The sequence below is a fragment of the Mauremys mutica genome, chromosome 2 (genome assembly GCF_020497125.1).
Source record: "Mauremys mutica isolate MM-2020 ecotype Southern chromosome 2, ASM2049712v1, whole genome shotgun sequence".
NCBI classification, from domain to species: domain Eukaryota; kingdom Metazoa; phylum Chordata; order Testudines; family Geoemydidae; genus Mauremys; species Mauremys mutica.
The window spans coordinates 296,194,895-296,209,084 of record NC_059073.1 but is presented as its reverse complement, the minus strand read 5'-3'; the positions used below and the strand labels follow the sequence as shown (position 1 = coordinate 296,209,084).

The following is a 14,190-nucleotide window of genomic DNA, read 5'->3' as shown; positions in this document are numbered from 1 at the left end:
TGCTGAATCTGTACAAGCGCATCTTCCCTAAATGGACTTATGACCCGCATGTGCCGGAGCCGGTACCGTGGGTGAGAAACGAACAGCAGCTCCCCATGCAGGAGGTGGAGATGGAATAACCCTCCAGGCCTAGCGTGTCTGCTGTGGTTCGCACCTCCTGCACCCCACATGGGTGCTTGGCTGTTCCAAGCCTCGTGAGAAGTAGGGAGAACTGCCCTGGACTTGTTAGTGCGGTGCCTTTCCTGGGGTTTGTGTCCAGCATTCACGCTGGCTGCAGCAGCATTAGATCTGGCTCACAACTGCCTATGCCCTGCCTCCAATGTCAGTTTATTTCAATGGTAAATATATCTTCACCTCAATGAAAAAACAAAACAAAAAACAAGTGGCTGGGTTTGACCAGCTTGTTGAAAGACAATGGTGTTGGAACAGGACTGTCTCCATGCTGATTCTGTGAGTGAGCAGTCTGTGCTTCAGGGTCTGAGGACAGATTTGATTACTGGTGTTTCAGAGCAGAACAGTTTTATGGCCGAATGCTTGAGGATGCAGGGGACAGCAAGCAAACGCTCCCCCTCAGCCCCTCTGGATTCGTGGGGTATCTCTGTAAGACAGAGTCCAGCCTTGGAATTGGTAGCAGCTAAGAAGTTAAAAGCTGGTGCTTGTGTTGATGCAAATTACCTGGCTGGCAGGGAGAAGAAAGACCTGCTAATAGCTGTTAGCACAGAGAGCCCACCCCATCAGCCAGTGACTTCTGTTGAGCAAGAGAAATCAGGGTTTGATCCTGCAGAACAAGGAGGAAAGAGAAAACTGAATTTTGCAAAGGGAAGCCACAGATTGAATCTAAAACGCCAAAACTCCAATGGTATTGAGCCAAAGGTGTGGCATGAAAAAATTATTGTAGATGGACACTTGCAATGGATTTGTGGTTATTGCTAATGTGTTGCTAATACCAAGAACTGTAAAAATGTACAATGTGCCGAATCTTTTGGGAAAACCCTTGAACATGTTAAGAATGATACAGAAAAAAACACTGTGTTAAAAGGCCTTGTAAAGCTGACGTTGCACAGTTAGTGCCTGTAAACAGTATGGGAACTTTTCACAGGAGAAAAGACATTCCAGACCTGATGTGCTGTATGAAAAGGGAAACTGAGGCACAGTACTATATTGCTTTCACAGCTAAATGCCAAGATTCCTATAGTATGGACAACATTAATATCTACATTGTCTTGGTACTAACTGGGTTCCAAACATTTGCCAGAGCTTGTATAGATAAAGTAGCTATGTCCGTTAGCTCTTGGCAAGATCACATGAGACATACAGGAATCCTGCTGCAAGAGCAGATCCAGTCCACTATTGTTCTAACCAAGTTTTGCCTTGAGTTTGTAGAGAGATTCAATCATGTTATTGAACATGACTTTGATAAACCGTTTCTGTTACACACTGGTACGGCTTCTAACCCAGTACTAGCTGTAGTGAGACAGACCAAAGGATGGGGGGCTCTTGGGATGCAGTCAGTGATGTTTGTGTCATCCCTTCCTGCAGCAATTTTGCGTTGGGGGTGTGACGTTATTGATATGAACTGTGACCGTATAGATCATTGTTGCAACAAAGGTCCTATAGTGGCACCAAATCTTGTTCAAAGGAGGTCAAGGAAGGTGTCTATGAAACGGTTGTAATTTGCTGGTTAAGATTGCGCTGTCTGTATGCGTGTATCATTTTTGTATTTGAAGTTATGAATATTGTACTGGTATCTCAGTGTGTTTGACTCTAAGTAGCACCAGTGAAGCATTTGGTCAGCTTATTGAGAAAGGAATTTGCAGATTAAGTGCCCAATCAAGTGCCCATTTACAATCCATTTACAATCATGGACCTTGAGAAACTCCAATCCACATATGAGGAGTCTTCCTGGGATTGTTCAAGGGAGCATGTGAGCAATGGCTGCTCTCCCTGTAAAGAACTGAGTCATGCATGGACATGTGACTTGCCCATGTGACTCCAAACTCCATCTTGCTGCTGTGATTTTCCACAGTAAGAACAAAGGGGTCCTTCCACAGGGCAGAGGAGATAAAAGGCCCTGGAAACCCCTTCATTTTGTCTTCAGTCCTGCTTCTTACCTCTGGAGGAACTTAGCTACAAACTGAAGCTCTGAACAAGGGACTGAATGACCCATCCCAGCGGGGGATGTTCCAGAGACTTAAGTTAAGCCAACAGTTTATTCCATCACTGCTACAAGCCTGAACCAAGAACTTTACCGTTACTGTATGTAATTGATTCCATTTAACTAATTCTAGCTCTCATCTATATTTCTTTCCTTTTATGAATAAACCTTTCGATTTTAGATTCTAAAGGATTGGCAACAGCGTGATTTGTGGGTAAGATCTGATTTGTCTATTGACCTGGGTCTGGGTCTTGGTCCTTTGGGATCGGGAGAACCTTTTTCTTTTATTGGGGTGTTGGTTTTCATAACCATTCATCCCCAGGACGAGTGGCACTGGTGGTGATACTGGGAAGCTGGAGTGTCTAAGGGAATTGCTTGTGTGACTTGTGGTTAGCCAGTGGGGTGAGACCAAAGTCCTCTCTGTCTGGGTGGTTTGGTGCCTTAGTAGTGAAGGACCCCCAGCCTGGGTCTGTAACTGCCCTGCTCTAAGTGATTTGTCCTGAATTGATACTCTCAGTTGTGTCCTGCCAAAGGCCACTTCATTAGACTAATCACCACCAGCTACTAACCCAACCCAACCACCATCCCCAACCAACCCTAACCAACCAACACCAGCTATAAATGCAATCCAGCCACCATCCCCAACCAACCCTAACCAACCAACACCAGCTACTAACCCAACCCAACCACCATCCCCAACCAACCCTAACCAACCAACACCAGCTACTAACCCAACCCAACCACCATCCCCAACCAACCCTAACCAACCAACACCAGCTACTAACCCAACCCAACCACCATCCCCAACCAACCCTAACCAACCAACACCAGCTACTAACCCAACCCAACCACCATCCCCAACCAACCCTAACCAACCAACACCAGCTACTAACCCAACCCAACCACCATCCCCAACCAACTAACCCTAACCCAACCCCAGCTACTAATCCACCTCAACCAACTAACCTTAACCTACCAAATCAACAAACTGCAACTATGGACAGACAGATGGAAGGACGGATACCCATGTTGCTAACCTCACACACCATCTGAACCCCAACCAATCAACCCTAACCCACCATCCCAACGAACCAAACCCCAACCACCAACCCCAACTAATGCTAACCAACCCACCATCCCCATCCCACCCCAACCCACCCTAGCAAACCCCAGCCATTCCCAATCAACCAAACCCAACCAATCGTAACCAACTATCAATATTTCATATTTGCAAGTGCACGAGGACAAGGTGCTAGAGTAGACCTGGTGGAATGCGAGTCCCACCTCACTGCCACAGGTACCAAGCGGGGAGAGCAGGCAGGGTCACTTTGCCTCTATCTGCCCCCAGGTGGGTGGCACCAGGACACACGGGCACAGAGTGACCCCCCCAGACACTAGTGGCCAAAGTTTCTGATCACACGTGCATGGGGAGCCTGCCTGGAGAGGGGGATCCACACGGCCAGGGCCTGGGGGGAAAAATGGCTCCTGACATCCTCCCTTGCAGAGAAGGGGGAGCCTTATGCCAGCAGCCCCTCCCCAGGGATCCCTGAGGAGCCGACCCCCCTTTCTGTCATCACCAGGGCCCCCTCCCTCCCAGGCTGCCTGCCCCACGAGCACTGGGGTGATGGGCAGGGCCCGGGGATGGACAGACAGATGGAAGGATGGATACCCTCTGCTGCTGGCAGGACACAAAGGTCTGGAAGCCGGGTGCCACACCGAAGCCCAGCTGGTCGATGAAGGGCGGCTCCTCCTGGCTGTGGATCTGCACCTTGACCCCAGCTTCGTAGGAGATCTCATCTGCAAACACAGCAGAGCATGGGGGTGTTACCCTGGGCGGGGGGACACCTGGGGCCGGGGCCAAGGGGGTGGGAGAGGGCTCCTGTTCTGTGCGGGAGCTGGCTAGACCTGATTTCTGCCCTGTGGCTTTTCAGCTTCGGGGAGGGGGATGAGACAGGCCTGTCCATGCCAGCGGTGTTGCTCTCTGGGGGGAGGCAGGCGCAGAAAGGCCTGTGTGTGCCGGGTGTTGCTGTCTGGGGGTGGTGGTGGGGTGACTGTCTATGCTGGGTGTTGCTGTCTCAGGGACGGGGTCAGGCAGGGCTGTCCATGCCGGGTGTTGCTGTCTAGGGGGTGTTGCTGTCCCAGGGACAGACTCAGGCAGGGCTGTCCATGCCGGGTGTTGCTGTCCCAGGTATGTGTGGGGAGCCTTGTGCCCAGCGCCCAGCCTCACCGCTCTCCCCCCAGACGGGCAGGTACTCCTCCTGCTGGATGTTCAGCATGAGCTCCAGCCCATTGCCGGAGCCACCCTTGACAGTGGTGAGGAGCTCATTGCCCGGCGCCCCCGCGTTGAAGGTGTAGCACTTCCCCAGGCGTGTGAAGATCTGCAGGGGAGACAGAGCCGGACACGAGGGGTCAGCCCCAGTCCAGCCCAGGGAGACCCTGCACCAGGATCAGGCCATGCTGGGAGGGGGCTGTGCCATGTGCTGAGCTGCGCTGTGTCTGGATGGGGGGGCTGTGTCCATGAACGGCTGGGGGGGCTGGGCCTGTCTGCACTGCCGTAAGCCCAGGGCTGGTAGGCCACCATCCACCATCCCCAACCAACTAACCCTAACCCAACCCCAGCTACTAACCCACCTCAACCAACTAACCTTAACCTACCAAAACCAACCAACTGCAACTATGGACAGACAGATGTCCTGTGTTAGAGAACCCGGGGCTGGCGCGTCTACACTAGTTCTGAACCCCATGTTAACAGGGGCTCTGGCAGCCCGGCAGCTCACAGCCCCAAGTCAAACCAGCCCAAAACGGGGCCACTCCCCCCCTGGGGCCATGGTCGCTGACTGTCCACCCTGTACGGGCCAGCTACCGTTCTGTCTGCGCTCTCAGCTCCCGGCACCAGCCACGTGGAGGAGGCGCCTTTGGCCAAACCTCGCTGGCTTGCGCGGTCACTCACCTGGCAGGAGCTGGGCGAGGGCCGGGCGATATGTGGGCAGCACTTTGACCCACCCAAGGGACCTGGCGGATTTAATGACAGAGCAGGGGGAGGCGAGGAGGAGGCAGAGGAGGAGGCAGAGGACCTGGCATGGCAGCCTCGTGATGCTCAGCACAGCCGCTAATGCCCAGTCCGTGGCCGGGCGCAGCTGGCGCAGGGCAGGCCCAGCACCATGCACCCCGGGGTGAGACCTGGCACCTGAGGAAAGCCACGTTTCTGGAGTGTGGGAGCAGGTTGGAGCCGCCCCTCTCTGGGTAGAGACGCCCGCAGGAGGCCCCCTGACTGGCCAGAAGCCGGCTGCCCCAGACTGCTACAGCTCCGCTGCACTGGTGCTGGGGGGGTCGACTCTGGGCCAGGCACGGCAGAGGTGTCTGAGCAGCCGGGCGTGCAGTTTGCCCCGAGCGGCGGCAGTAACGCTAGACCGGAGGCATTGCCCGTGTTGAGAACAGCCCATGGATGCGACCCATGTGCCCAGGGTTTGCCCGCCAAGAGCATATGGGCACTACGTTGTTGGAATGCAGGCCCTTGGGACGCACAGAGGCTGATTTACGTGCAGCAACGTGTTCACAATGCCGGGGTTTGTCGCCAGTCGGGAGTCGACATTCAGGGACAGGCTGGGCTGCTATTCCCAGGGCAGGACCCTGTCACCAGGCCCTGACCCATGCTCAGCTGGTGCAGAGCGGCTGTGGGATGTGCTGTGGGCAGGTGACTACACACCCGTTTGGATGCCAGTGTCCGCATCACGGCACTTGCTGGGCTCTTCCCGGTCCTTGGGGAGCCGATTCCCCCCGACTGGCCCTGTGACTGCGAAGGGTTATGGAGACGGTCCCCTCAGCCAGCTAGATGTACCTGGGCACCAGGAGTGAGGGACGCTCTGTGCTCCCACGCCATGGACTGCCTGGCCGGCCCAATGGCAGAGGGGGAGAGAATCCTAGAGCCCGCCAGGGTCATCCAGTCTAATCCTCTGCCAAGATGCAGGATTTGTTGTGTCTGTCCCATCCCAGACAGACGACTCCAGCCTCCTTCAGAAAACCTCCAGTGAAGGAGCTTCCACAACCCCCCCCCCTGAGGCGTCTGTTCCACTGTCCTGCTGTTCTTACAGCTGGGAAGTTTTCCCTGAGATTTCATCTAACTCTGCTGGGCTGTAGCTTGAATCCGCTGCCTCTTGTCCTGCCACTGTGACCAGAGAGAACAGCTTTTATCTCTCTTTTTTATGGCAGCCTTTCAAGTATTCGAAGATCGCTGTCATGTCCCCCTTAATCTCCTCTTTTCCAAAGCAAACATAGCCAGGTCCTACCGGTTGGTAGGAATGTGTTTGTGGGGAGAAAGGGGCTAAATGATTTGAGGGGGAGGCAGTGCTTGGGGGGACAGGGCCTTGCTTGCCATGCAATGTCCTTACGAATGACATGCTGGACAAAGGGGGTGGGGGTGAATCCATGGCCCTATCCCAGCAAGTTACGGACCCCGCTGCAGTGTTTGCGCCTGATCCTGGGTTTAGCGTCATCATCTCAGCTCTTGACTGTCTGTCTGATGCAGCGACAGCCAGAACCTTTCGTGATGCCATAAAAGGCTTTGTTTGTAAGCGGGTTTAACAGGGCCACATTAGGGTGACCAGATGTCCCGATTTTATAGGGACAGTCCCGATATTCGGGGCTTTTTCTTATATGGGAACCTATTACCCCCCACCCCCGTCCCGATTTTTCATACTTGCTGTCTGGTCACCCTAGCCACACTCAGTCAGGGCTGGCTGCCTTCCAACCCCCAGCCAAGGGACAGAAGAACATTGCCACAGCAAGCCGATAGAAAGCGCAGGACGCATACGCCCCCCCCCGCCCCCCATGCTGAATGTGCCCAAGCGCCACAGCAACTGGCCCCGTTTCTATGCCAGGAAGCCAGGCAGGGCCGTCACTCAGGGAGCAGGCCAGCAGCTGGTCCAGGCCTGACAGCAGCCCTCCCTTCGGGGTCGGCTCCCAGGAGAGTTTGGGTCGGGCTCCTCGGGGCAGGCCCAGTGGAAGGCGCACAGGAGGTCTAGGACATGGCCCCCGGGGGAGGGGGCGACTGGCCGATGGCCTGCGGGGGGGTGGGACTGGCGCATGGCCCCAGGGGAGTGGGCGACTGGCCGATGGCCTTGGGGCAGGGCGCGACTGGCCAATGGCCCGGGGGGAGTGGGGGACTGGCCGATGGCCCGGGGGGAGGGGGTGACTGGCCCATGGCCCCAGGGGAGTGGGCGACTGGCCGATGGCCTTGGGGCGACTGGCCGATGGTCTGGGGGGAGGGGGCAGCTGGCCCACAGCCCGGGGGGAGTGGGGGAGGGGGCCACTGGCCGACGGCCTGGGGGGAGTGGGTGCCTGGTCAACGGCCCGGAGGGAGTGGGGGACTGGCCGACGGCCTGGGGGGGGTTGGGGGAGGGGGCCACTGTCCGACAGCCCCGGGGGGAGTGGGGTGCTGGCCAGAATACAGGGGCCACTCCAATTGCCCGGACGTTTGGCACCCATGGCCCGGCCCCTCCGCAGCAGGCCAGCCGGGTGTGACCAGCGGGAGGACAAGGGCTGAGGAGGAGGCAGGTGACCATGTTCATGGGGAACAAGGACAAAGGGCTAAGGAGGGGCCGGGGGTGTTAAGTGGGGGGCTGCTGGACCCAGAAGCACCTGGCCTGGGCCTAGGGAGGGGTCCTGGCTCTGGCCCGACCCAGCTGGACTTGGCTGTAACTTTCTGTTCTCTGTGGTAACTACAGACTGTCTGCACTGACCCCCGGCTCTCACACGCTGGCCGAGCTCACTGCAGGCAGGAACTGGGGGTGCAGGACTCCCTCTGGGGGTGCAGGCGTCTCGCCCCAGGACGCCCTGAGGGGAGCTCACGGCATGAAGCAGGCGGCTGAAGGCTCCCAGGGTGGGTCCCAGGAGGCAGGGGGTGGTTTTCCTTTAGTGAAAGAGGGAGCCCCTGAGGGGGGCTGAGACACAGGGATTCTCCCAGGGATGGTTCCAGAGTTGGGCGAGAGCACCGGGCCCAGGGATCTGTGACACCCCGCACCCCATAGCCCAGTGGTCCCCAGACTGTGGGGGGCGCCCCTCTGGGGGGCATGGAGGAACGTATGGGGGGGTGCACAGTAGGGCCCAGGCCAGCCCCCAGCTCCACTCCGCCCCCCCAGCCCAGCCCAGCCCCATCTTTAGTCCCAGCGCCTCCCCCATCCCCAGCTCTGCCGTCAGCCCACTGCTGAGCTGCCTGCAGCAATTTGGAGAGGGGCGAGTGGGATGACCAGATTCCATTACTGGTAAGGGGAGGATGATAGGAAAAGTTTGGGCACCATGGCCAGAGCCAGACGCTCCTGCACCCCCCCACCCGGCCAGAGCCCCCCCTGCACCCCATAGCAAGAGATCCCCACACCCAATAGCCAGAGACCCCCCCATAGCCAGAACAACACGCCACAGCCAGAGACCCTCACACACCCCATAGCCAGAGAAACTCCCCCCATAGCGACTCTCCCCCACACCCCATTGCCAGAGCCCCCCTGTCCCCACCCAAATCCAGCAACTCCTCTTTACCCCGTGGCCAGAGAGACCCCTGCCCCGCTGGGTACGGACCCCCCCATGCCATGGGGTGTTGCTGATGAGTTGTGGCCCATTTCCCGCAGGAGGCACCAGCCTGAATCTGGCCTTTCAGATCCTGCAGCCCGCGGGCAGCTGGGCTCGGACTCCTGGGGGTGGCAGGTGAGTTTTCAAGAGCCTGGGCAGGGGAGGCTCCCTCCGTGGGATGCAGTGGGCCCAGGTTCACTCCCTGCTGCCCCCAGGGTGTAACTCGGACCACGTGGGAATTGTTTGTAATAGCTGTATGCAGCCTTGGCATGCCTCAGTTTCCCTCGGGGCATGGCATTGCTGCCCAATGGGCTGACACTCCTGGGAGAGTGCAGCGGGTGGGGGGGCACGGTGCCAGCTGGGGATGGACAGAGTCACTACATAACTGGCCCAAATCTACAGAGGGGCCTGCAAGGCAAGGAGATGCCAAGGCCTGACCAACCCCCAGCAAGCAGCGGGCCGCCCGGCAGGATTTGGTTACGGAGCTGGCAGCCCGGGGCAGGTGGCTGGGGAAGGGGCTCTTTGGAGGGACTCTGGCGCCTGGGGTGGGGAGATAAAGGGGACAACACCGAGTGAACTCGGGGCCGGGGCTGACGCCGCTCAGCTGGCCTGGCGGGTACTGGCCTGCGGCTGGACTCCTGCCTCGCTGCGCTGACCTCGGCCCGTCAGACTGGCCAGGCAACTAATCGACGGGCCCCGGTTGGCACAGGCGGCCCGCGTGGCAGTGAACACGCCCGGGAACATTGCCCCCAGCCGGGCCCGGCATGGCCTCCCGCAGGCCTCGCTGCTGGGAGCACGGGGAGACGGGGCGTTGGGGTGAAGGCCCAGCCTTGGAGTGTGGGTCCCTAGGGAACTGGGGGTCCTTGGGCCCGGCCTGCTAAGAGGTCCCCCCCGGAGCCTGCTGACAGGCCAGGCACAGCCCAGACCCTGCAGCTCCATGTCAGTGACCCACGGAGACCTCTGGGGTCCTCCACCACCACCCCGACACTGCGTAGAACAGGCTGCCTGGCCAGGGACCGGCCCCCACTTCCCCAGGAAGCCCTGCCTTGGCTGGGGCAGGCGTAGGCCAGCGGGGTGAGCGGTGCCGGCTGAGGGGAGCTGGCCCAGCACTGCGCTGGCCCCGGGACTGGCCCCGGGGCAGCTCGGAGGGATGCCCAAGCTGGGTAAGGGCCTGGTGCATCCTGGGGGAGGGAAGGGTCCATACACCCCCCCACACCCCCATCTGGGACACCCTGAAATGGCAACTGGGCCCTGGGTTGGAGTCTTTCACCCCAGTGCCCTGGGTAGGGGTGTGATGGGTGCAGCAGGCCCATGCGGGTACTGCGGCACCCAACCCACACCAGGGACGCTGTCCTGGCAACGAGGCTGCACAGGTAAGGGAGGGGAGCCATCGCCATGGCAACGGCTGCACTGAAAGAGGGGAGCCATTGCCATGGTAACAAGGGATCCATCTAAGGAAGGGGGAGAGGGGGCGTGTGGGCGGGGAGCCGCCTCCATGACCATCCGTGTCCATTCTCCGTTGAATGCCCCTTGCAGGCCCGCCGGGGGAGCGGGGGACACGCCTGCCCACAGGCTCCCTGTGCTGGGGGGGACCCCAGCTGCAGCAAGAGCTGAGCACGGGGTGGGCACTGCCAGGAGGTGCTGTGAGCTTGGGCCTGCCCCTTCAGGCCAGGGCCATATGGGGCAGGGAAGGGTTGCGGGGCTCCCTCATCGCCCCCTCCGTGGGCCTGTCCCCTCTCCAGCCTCCCACGCTCCTCTCGTCCCTGATCTGCCTGCTCCCCATCCCCCAAGCTGCCAGGCCGGCCCGGCCCAGCCTCCAAGGGACCCTGCCCAGAGGGAGACACCCCAAGCCCAGAGCAGAGGCCGGCCCAGCGCTGTCGCAGGCAGCCCGGCCGGATGCCCCTGGGGGGCTCTGGACAGTCTCATTATCCACAGCAACGTCTGACGCTCTGACCGTGCCTGAGCGCTTGGCCTGAGCGAGACCCTGTGGCAGGGAGTTCCACAGGCTCAGTGTGAGTGGGGACAGAGGGATCCCTCCCCGCAGCCTGGAGCATGCAGCCTGCCTGCCCTGCGCGGGAGATGGAGAGTCTGCACCCAGCGCCCTGCTGCCCTGCGTCCCCAGCCCCGCGCGAAGGTCCCAGCCTGTCACCCTGCTAGGGCAGGGCCACCCTAGGCCTCAAACCCTCTCAACGCCTGGTGTGACCAAGTGGGGGAGTTTCTTGTTTTGCCTTGTTTCTTATGGGGGATTTTCTTGGTTTCTAGGGGGTTGCATGCACAGCGGGTGAGACTCAGTTTCCCTGGGTGCTATGGGTTTAACGAGGGGAGGGGAGAGGGAGTTTGTTGGTACACAGGACCGGAGAGGGGACTTGGGACCCCGGCCGATGGCCTGGAGGATGGAGACCCCAGCGACTGGTGACCTTGACGACCCAGCTCAGTAGTCGCAGCCGGTTCTGGCCAGTGGGAGGACAATGGGCTGCCAAGAGAGGACCCGGGTGACCTGACCAGCCAGTTCCAGCCAGAGTGGGGCTGAGAGGAGAGGAGGCAGAGGGCACCCTGTTTACGACCCTGTTTCCCTGGAGAGAAGACAATGGGCAGAGGGGGCTTGGGGCCAGGGATATCGGAGGCCCAGCTGGGAAGCAGGGGGGCTCGGGGCTGGAGGGGGGAGCAGGCAGAGCCCCCTTGGCTGCAGTGGGACTGGGATGTGCTGGGCTGAGGGAGCCAGGCCTGAGGCCGGAGAGTTTCCTGAGCTGGGTTCAGACGTTCAATAAACCCTCCTGTGTTACGCTGGCTGAGAGTCGCTCCGGGCTAGAGAACAGGGGGCATCAACCCCTTCGGGGGGTGGAGGCCCCGGGGGCCCGGAGCGAGGGGACTCCCTGAGGGGCCCACGGCAGAGACAGACGCGCTGAGGCTCAGGGAGGTGCGGCTCCAGGAGGTGGAGGGGCCTGACCCCGGCAGAGAGCGGCCCCCCCGAGAAGGGCTGTCGCCCTGAAAGGGGCCCCCCCACGGGGCCACGAGTGGGCACGACCAGTGAGTCCGTGACACCTGGCTCCATCCCAGCTCTGCTCATCCCGTTCCACAACAGCTCGTCCCGAGTCTCCCGAGGTCCCTCAGTCGCTGCAGCCCCCGCACCTGCCCCACCCCCACAGCGCCCCCTGCTGGGAGAGGCGGGAGCTGAAGTATCTGGGAGCGCCCCCGCCAGCCAGGGCTCCTGCCCTGCCCCAAACCCTGTCTGCCCCACCCCGTTCTTAAAGGGGCAGCAGCCAGCAAACAACAGGCCACGGCGGTGCACCTGCCAGCCCGCCCAGCCGCTGCAGCGGGCCCCTGGCACAGCTAGCAAAGGGCCCAGCTCCGCCCAGCCTGGGGCAGCAGCAGGGTCTGCACCCACGCGCCGGCGTCTGCTCCCGCGGGCAGGCTCCAGCCCCAGTGTGCAGCAGCCTGGTCAGGGAGCCACAACACACAGCCCTGTGCACACACTGCAGCATGTCGCACGTGCACACGTGGCCCCTGCGTCACAGACGCATGCACACACGGCCCATGCTTTACACAAGTGTGCACACATGGCCCCTGTGCCACACACGCATGCACACACGGTCTGCGTTTTACACAAGTGTGCACACATGGCCCCTGTGCCACACACGCATGCACACACGGTCTGTGTTTTACACAAGTGTGCACACATGACCCCTGTGTCACACATGCATGCACACATGGCCCCTGTGTCACACACACATGGCCTGCGTTTTACAGAAGTGTGCACACATGGCCCCTGTGCCACACACGCATGCACACACGGTCTGTGTTTTACACAGGTGTGCACACATGGCCCCTGTGTCACACACACATGCACACACGGTCTGTGTTTTACACAGGTGTGCACACATGGCCCCTGTGTCACGCACACACGGCCTGCGTTTTATACAAGTGTGCACACATGGCCCCTGTGCCACACACGCATGCACACACAGTCTGTGTTTTACACAGGTGTGCACACATGGCCCCTGTGTCACGCACACACGGCCTGCATTTTACACAAGTGTGCACACATGGCCCCTGTGTCACACACGCATGCACACACAGTCTGCGTTTTACACAAGTGTGCACACATGGCCCCTGTGCCACACAGGCATGCACACATGGTCTGTGTTTTACACAAGTGTGCACACATGACCCCTGTGTCACACATGCATGCACACATGGCCCCTGTGTCACACACACATGGCCTGCGTTTTACACAAGTGTGCACACATGGCCCCTGTGCCACACACGCATGCACACACGGCCTGCGTTTTACACAGGTGTGCACACATGGCCCCTGTGTCACGCACACACGGTCTGCGTTTTACATAGGTGTGCACACATGGCCCCTGTGTCATGCACACACGGTCTGCGTTTTACACAGGTGTGCACACATGGCCCCTGTGTCACACACACATGCACACATGGCCTGCGTTTTACACAGGTGTGCACACATGGCCCCTGCGTCACACACACACGGTCTGCGTTTTACACAGGTGTGCACACATGGCCCCTGTGTCACACACACAAGGCCTGCGTTTTACACAAGTGTGCACACATGGCCCCTGTGTCACACAGACATGCACACATGGCCTGCGTTTTACACAAGTGTGCACACATGACCCCTGTGTCACACATGCATGCACACATGGCCTGCGTTTTACACAAGTGTGCACACATGGCTCCTGCGGCGCACACACAGCCCAGACTTTACACAAGTGTGCAACAGCGGCGACACTGGCAGCGAGATTCTTGGTTTCTGCTCCTGGCACTAGGGTCCGAGCACGGTCCTGTGGGTGTGAACGACACACTGAGCTCCCCACTCCCGCCGGCAGGAACTGAGGCCATGGCTAGCCAGCGCTGCCTGTCCCACCGGGCTGGAGCAGCAGAGTCGCGAACGGTCAGGGTGTGCTCCGCCCCAGCACCTAGCACTAGGGACAGGCCAGAGGGAGGTTCCAGGCGGCGCTTGCTGGCCAGCGAGGCAAGTGGCCGAGAAGTGCCTTTGCTGGGGGTGCAGCGAGTGTTCCCAAGGGGTCGGGTCCCTGTCCCTGCAAACCGCAGCAATGGTTTCAGCTGGACCCCCTGGGCCAGGCCGGCTTGGGAGCGCGGCGTGAGGGGGCGTCTGAGCCACATGGCCGCGGACCGGCACCAAGCGGCGCGGCTGGCAGGGCGCATGGGATATAAACGGGGTCAGAGTGGACAGCCAGGCCCATGGGCCAGCTGGCGAAGCGGGGGGCTCCTAGCCAGGCTGCAAGGCCAGGCCATTGCTTGTGACGCACGGGCCCATCCTGCGAGGAGGGCTGTAGTGACGCTGGCGTGGTGTCCAGGGTGTCTCCTTTGGGAAACGCCCGGCAGCCTGCAGCCCAGAAAGGAGCTTTGGGGAATTGTCGGCTCAGCCCCGGCTCCCGAATGTCATCCAGCTCGTGGCACCAGAGACGGCGAGGGCCCGTGCGCCTGGG

At 59.9% G+C, this 14,190-nt stretch overlaps 1 protein-coding gene across 2 annotated transcripts in view; it reads right to left on the bottom strand.

The window, feature by feature from the left end:
• ASIC3 (acid sensing ion channel subunit 3) overlaps positions 1-14,190 on the bottom strand; it is a 34,340-nt gene that overhangs the window by 18,696 nt on the left and 1,454 nt on the right. For both annotated transcript variants that reach the window (XM_045004295.1, XR_006576736.1), the window contains exons 2-3: positions 4,383-4,533; positions 3,825-3,952 (exon numbers count right to left, since the gene is read on the bottom strand). In XM_045004295.1, coding sequence (XP_044860230.1) covers positions 3,825-3,952; positions 4,383-4,533 — 279 coding nt within the window. The remainder of the gene's footprint in view (positions 1-3,824; positions 3,953-4,382; positions 4,534-14,190) is intronic.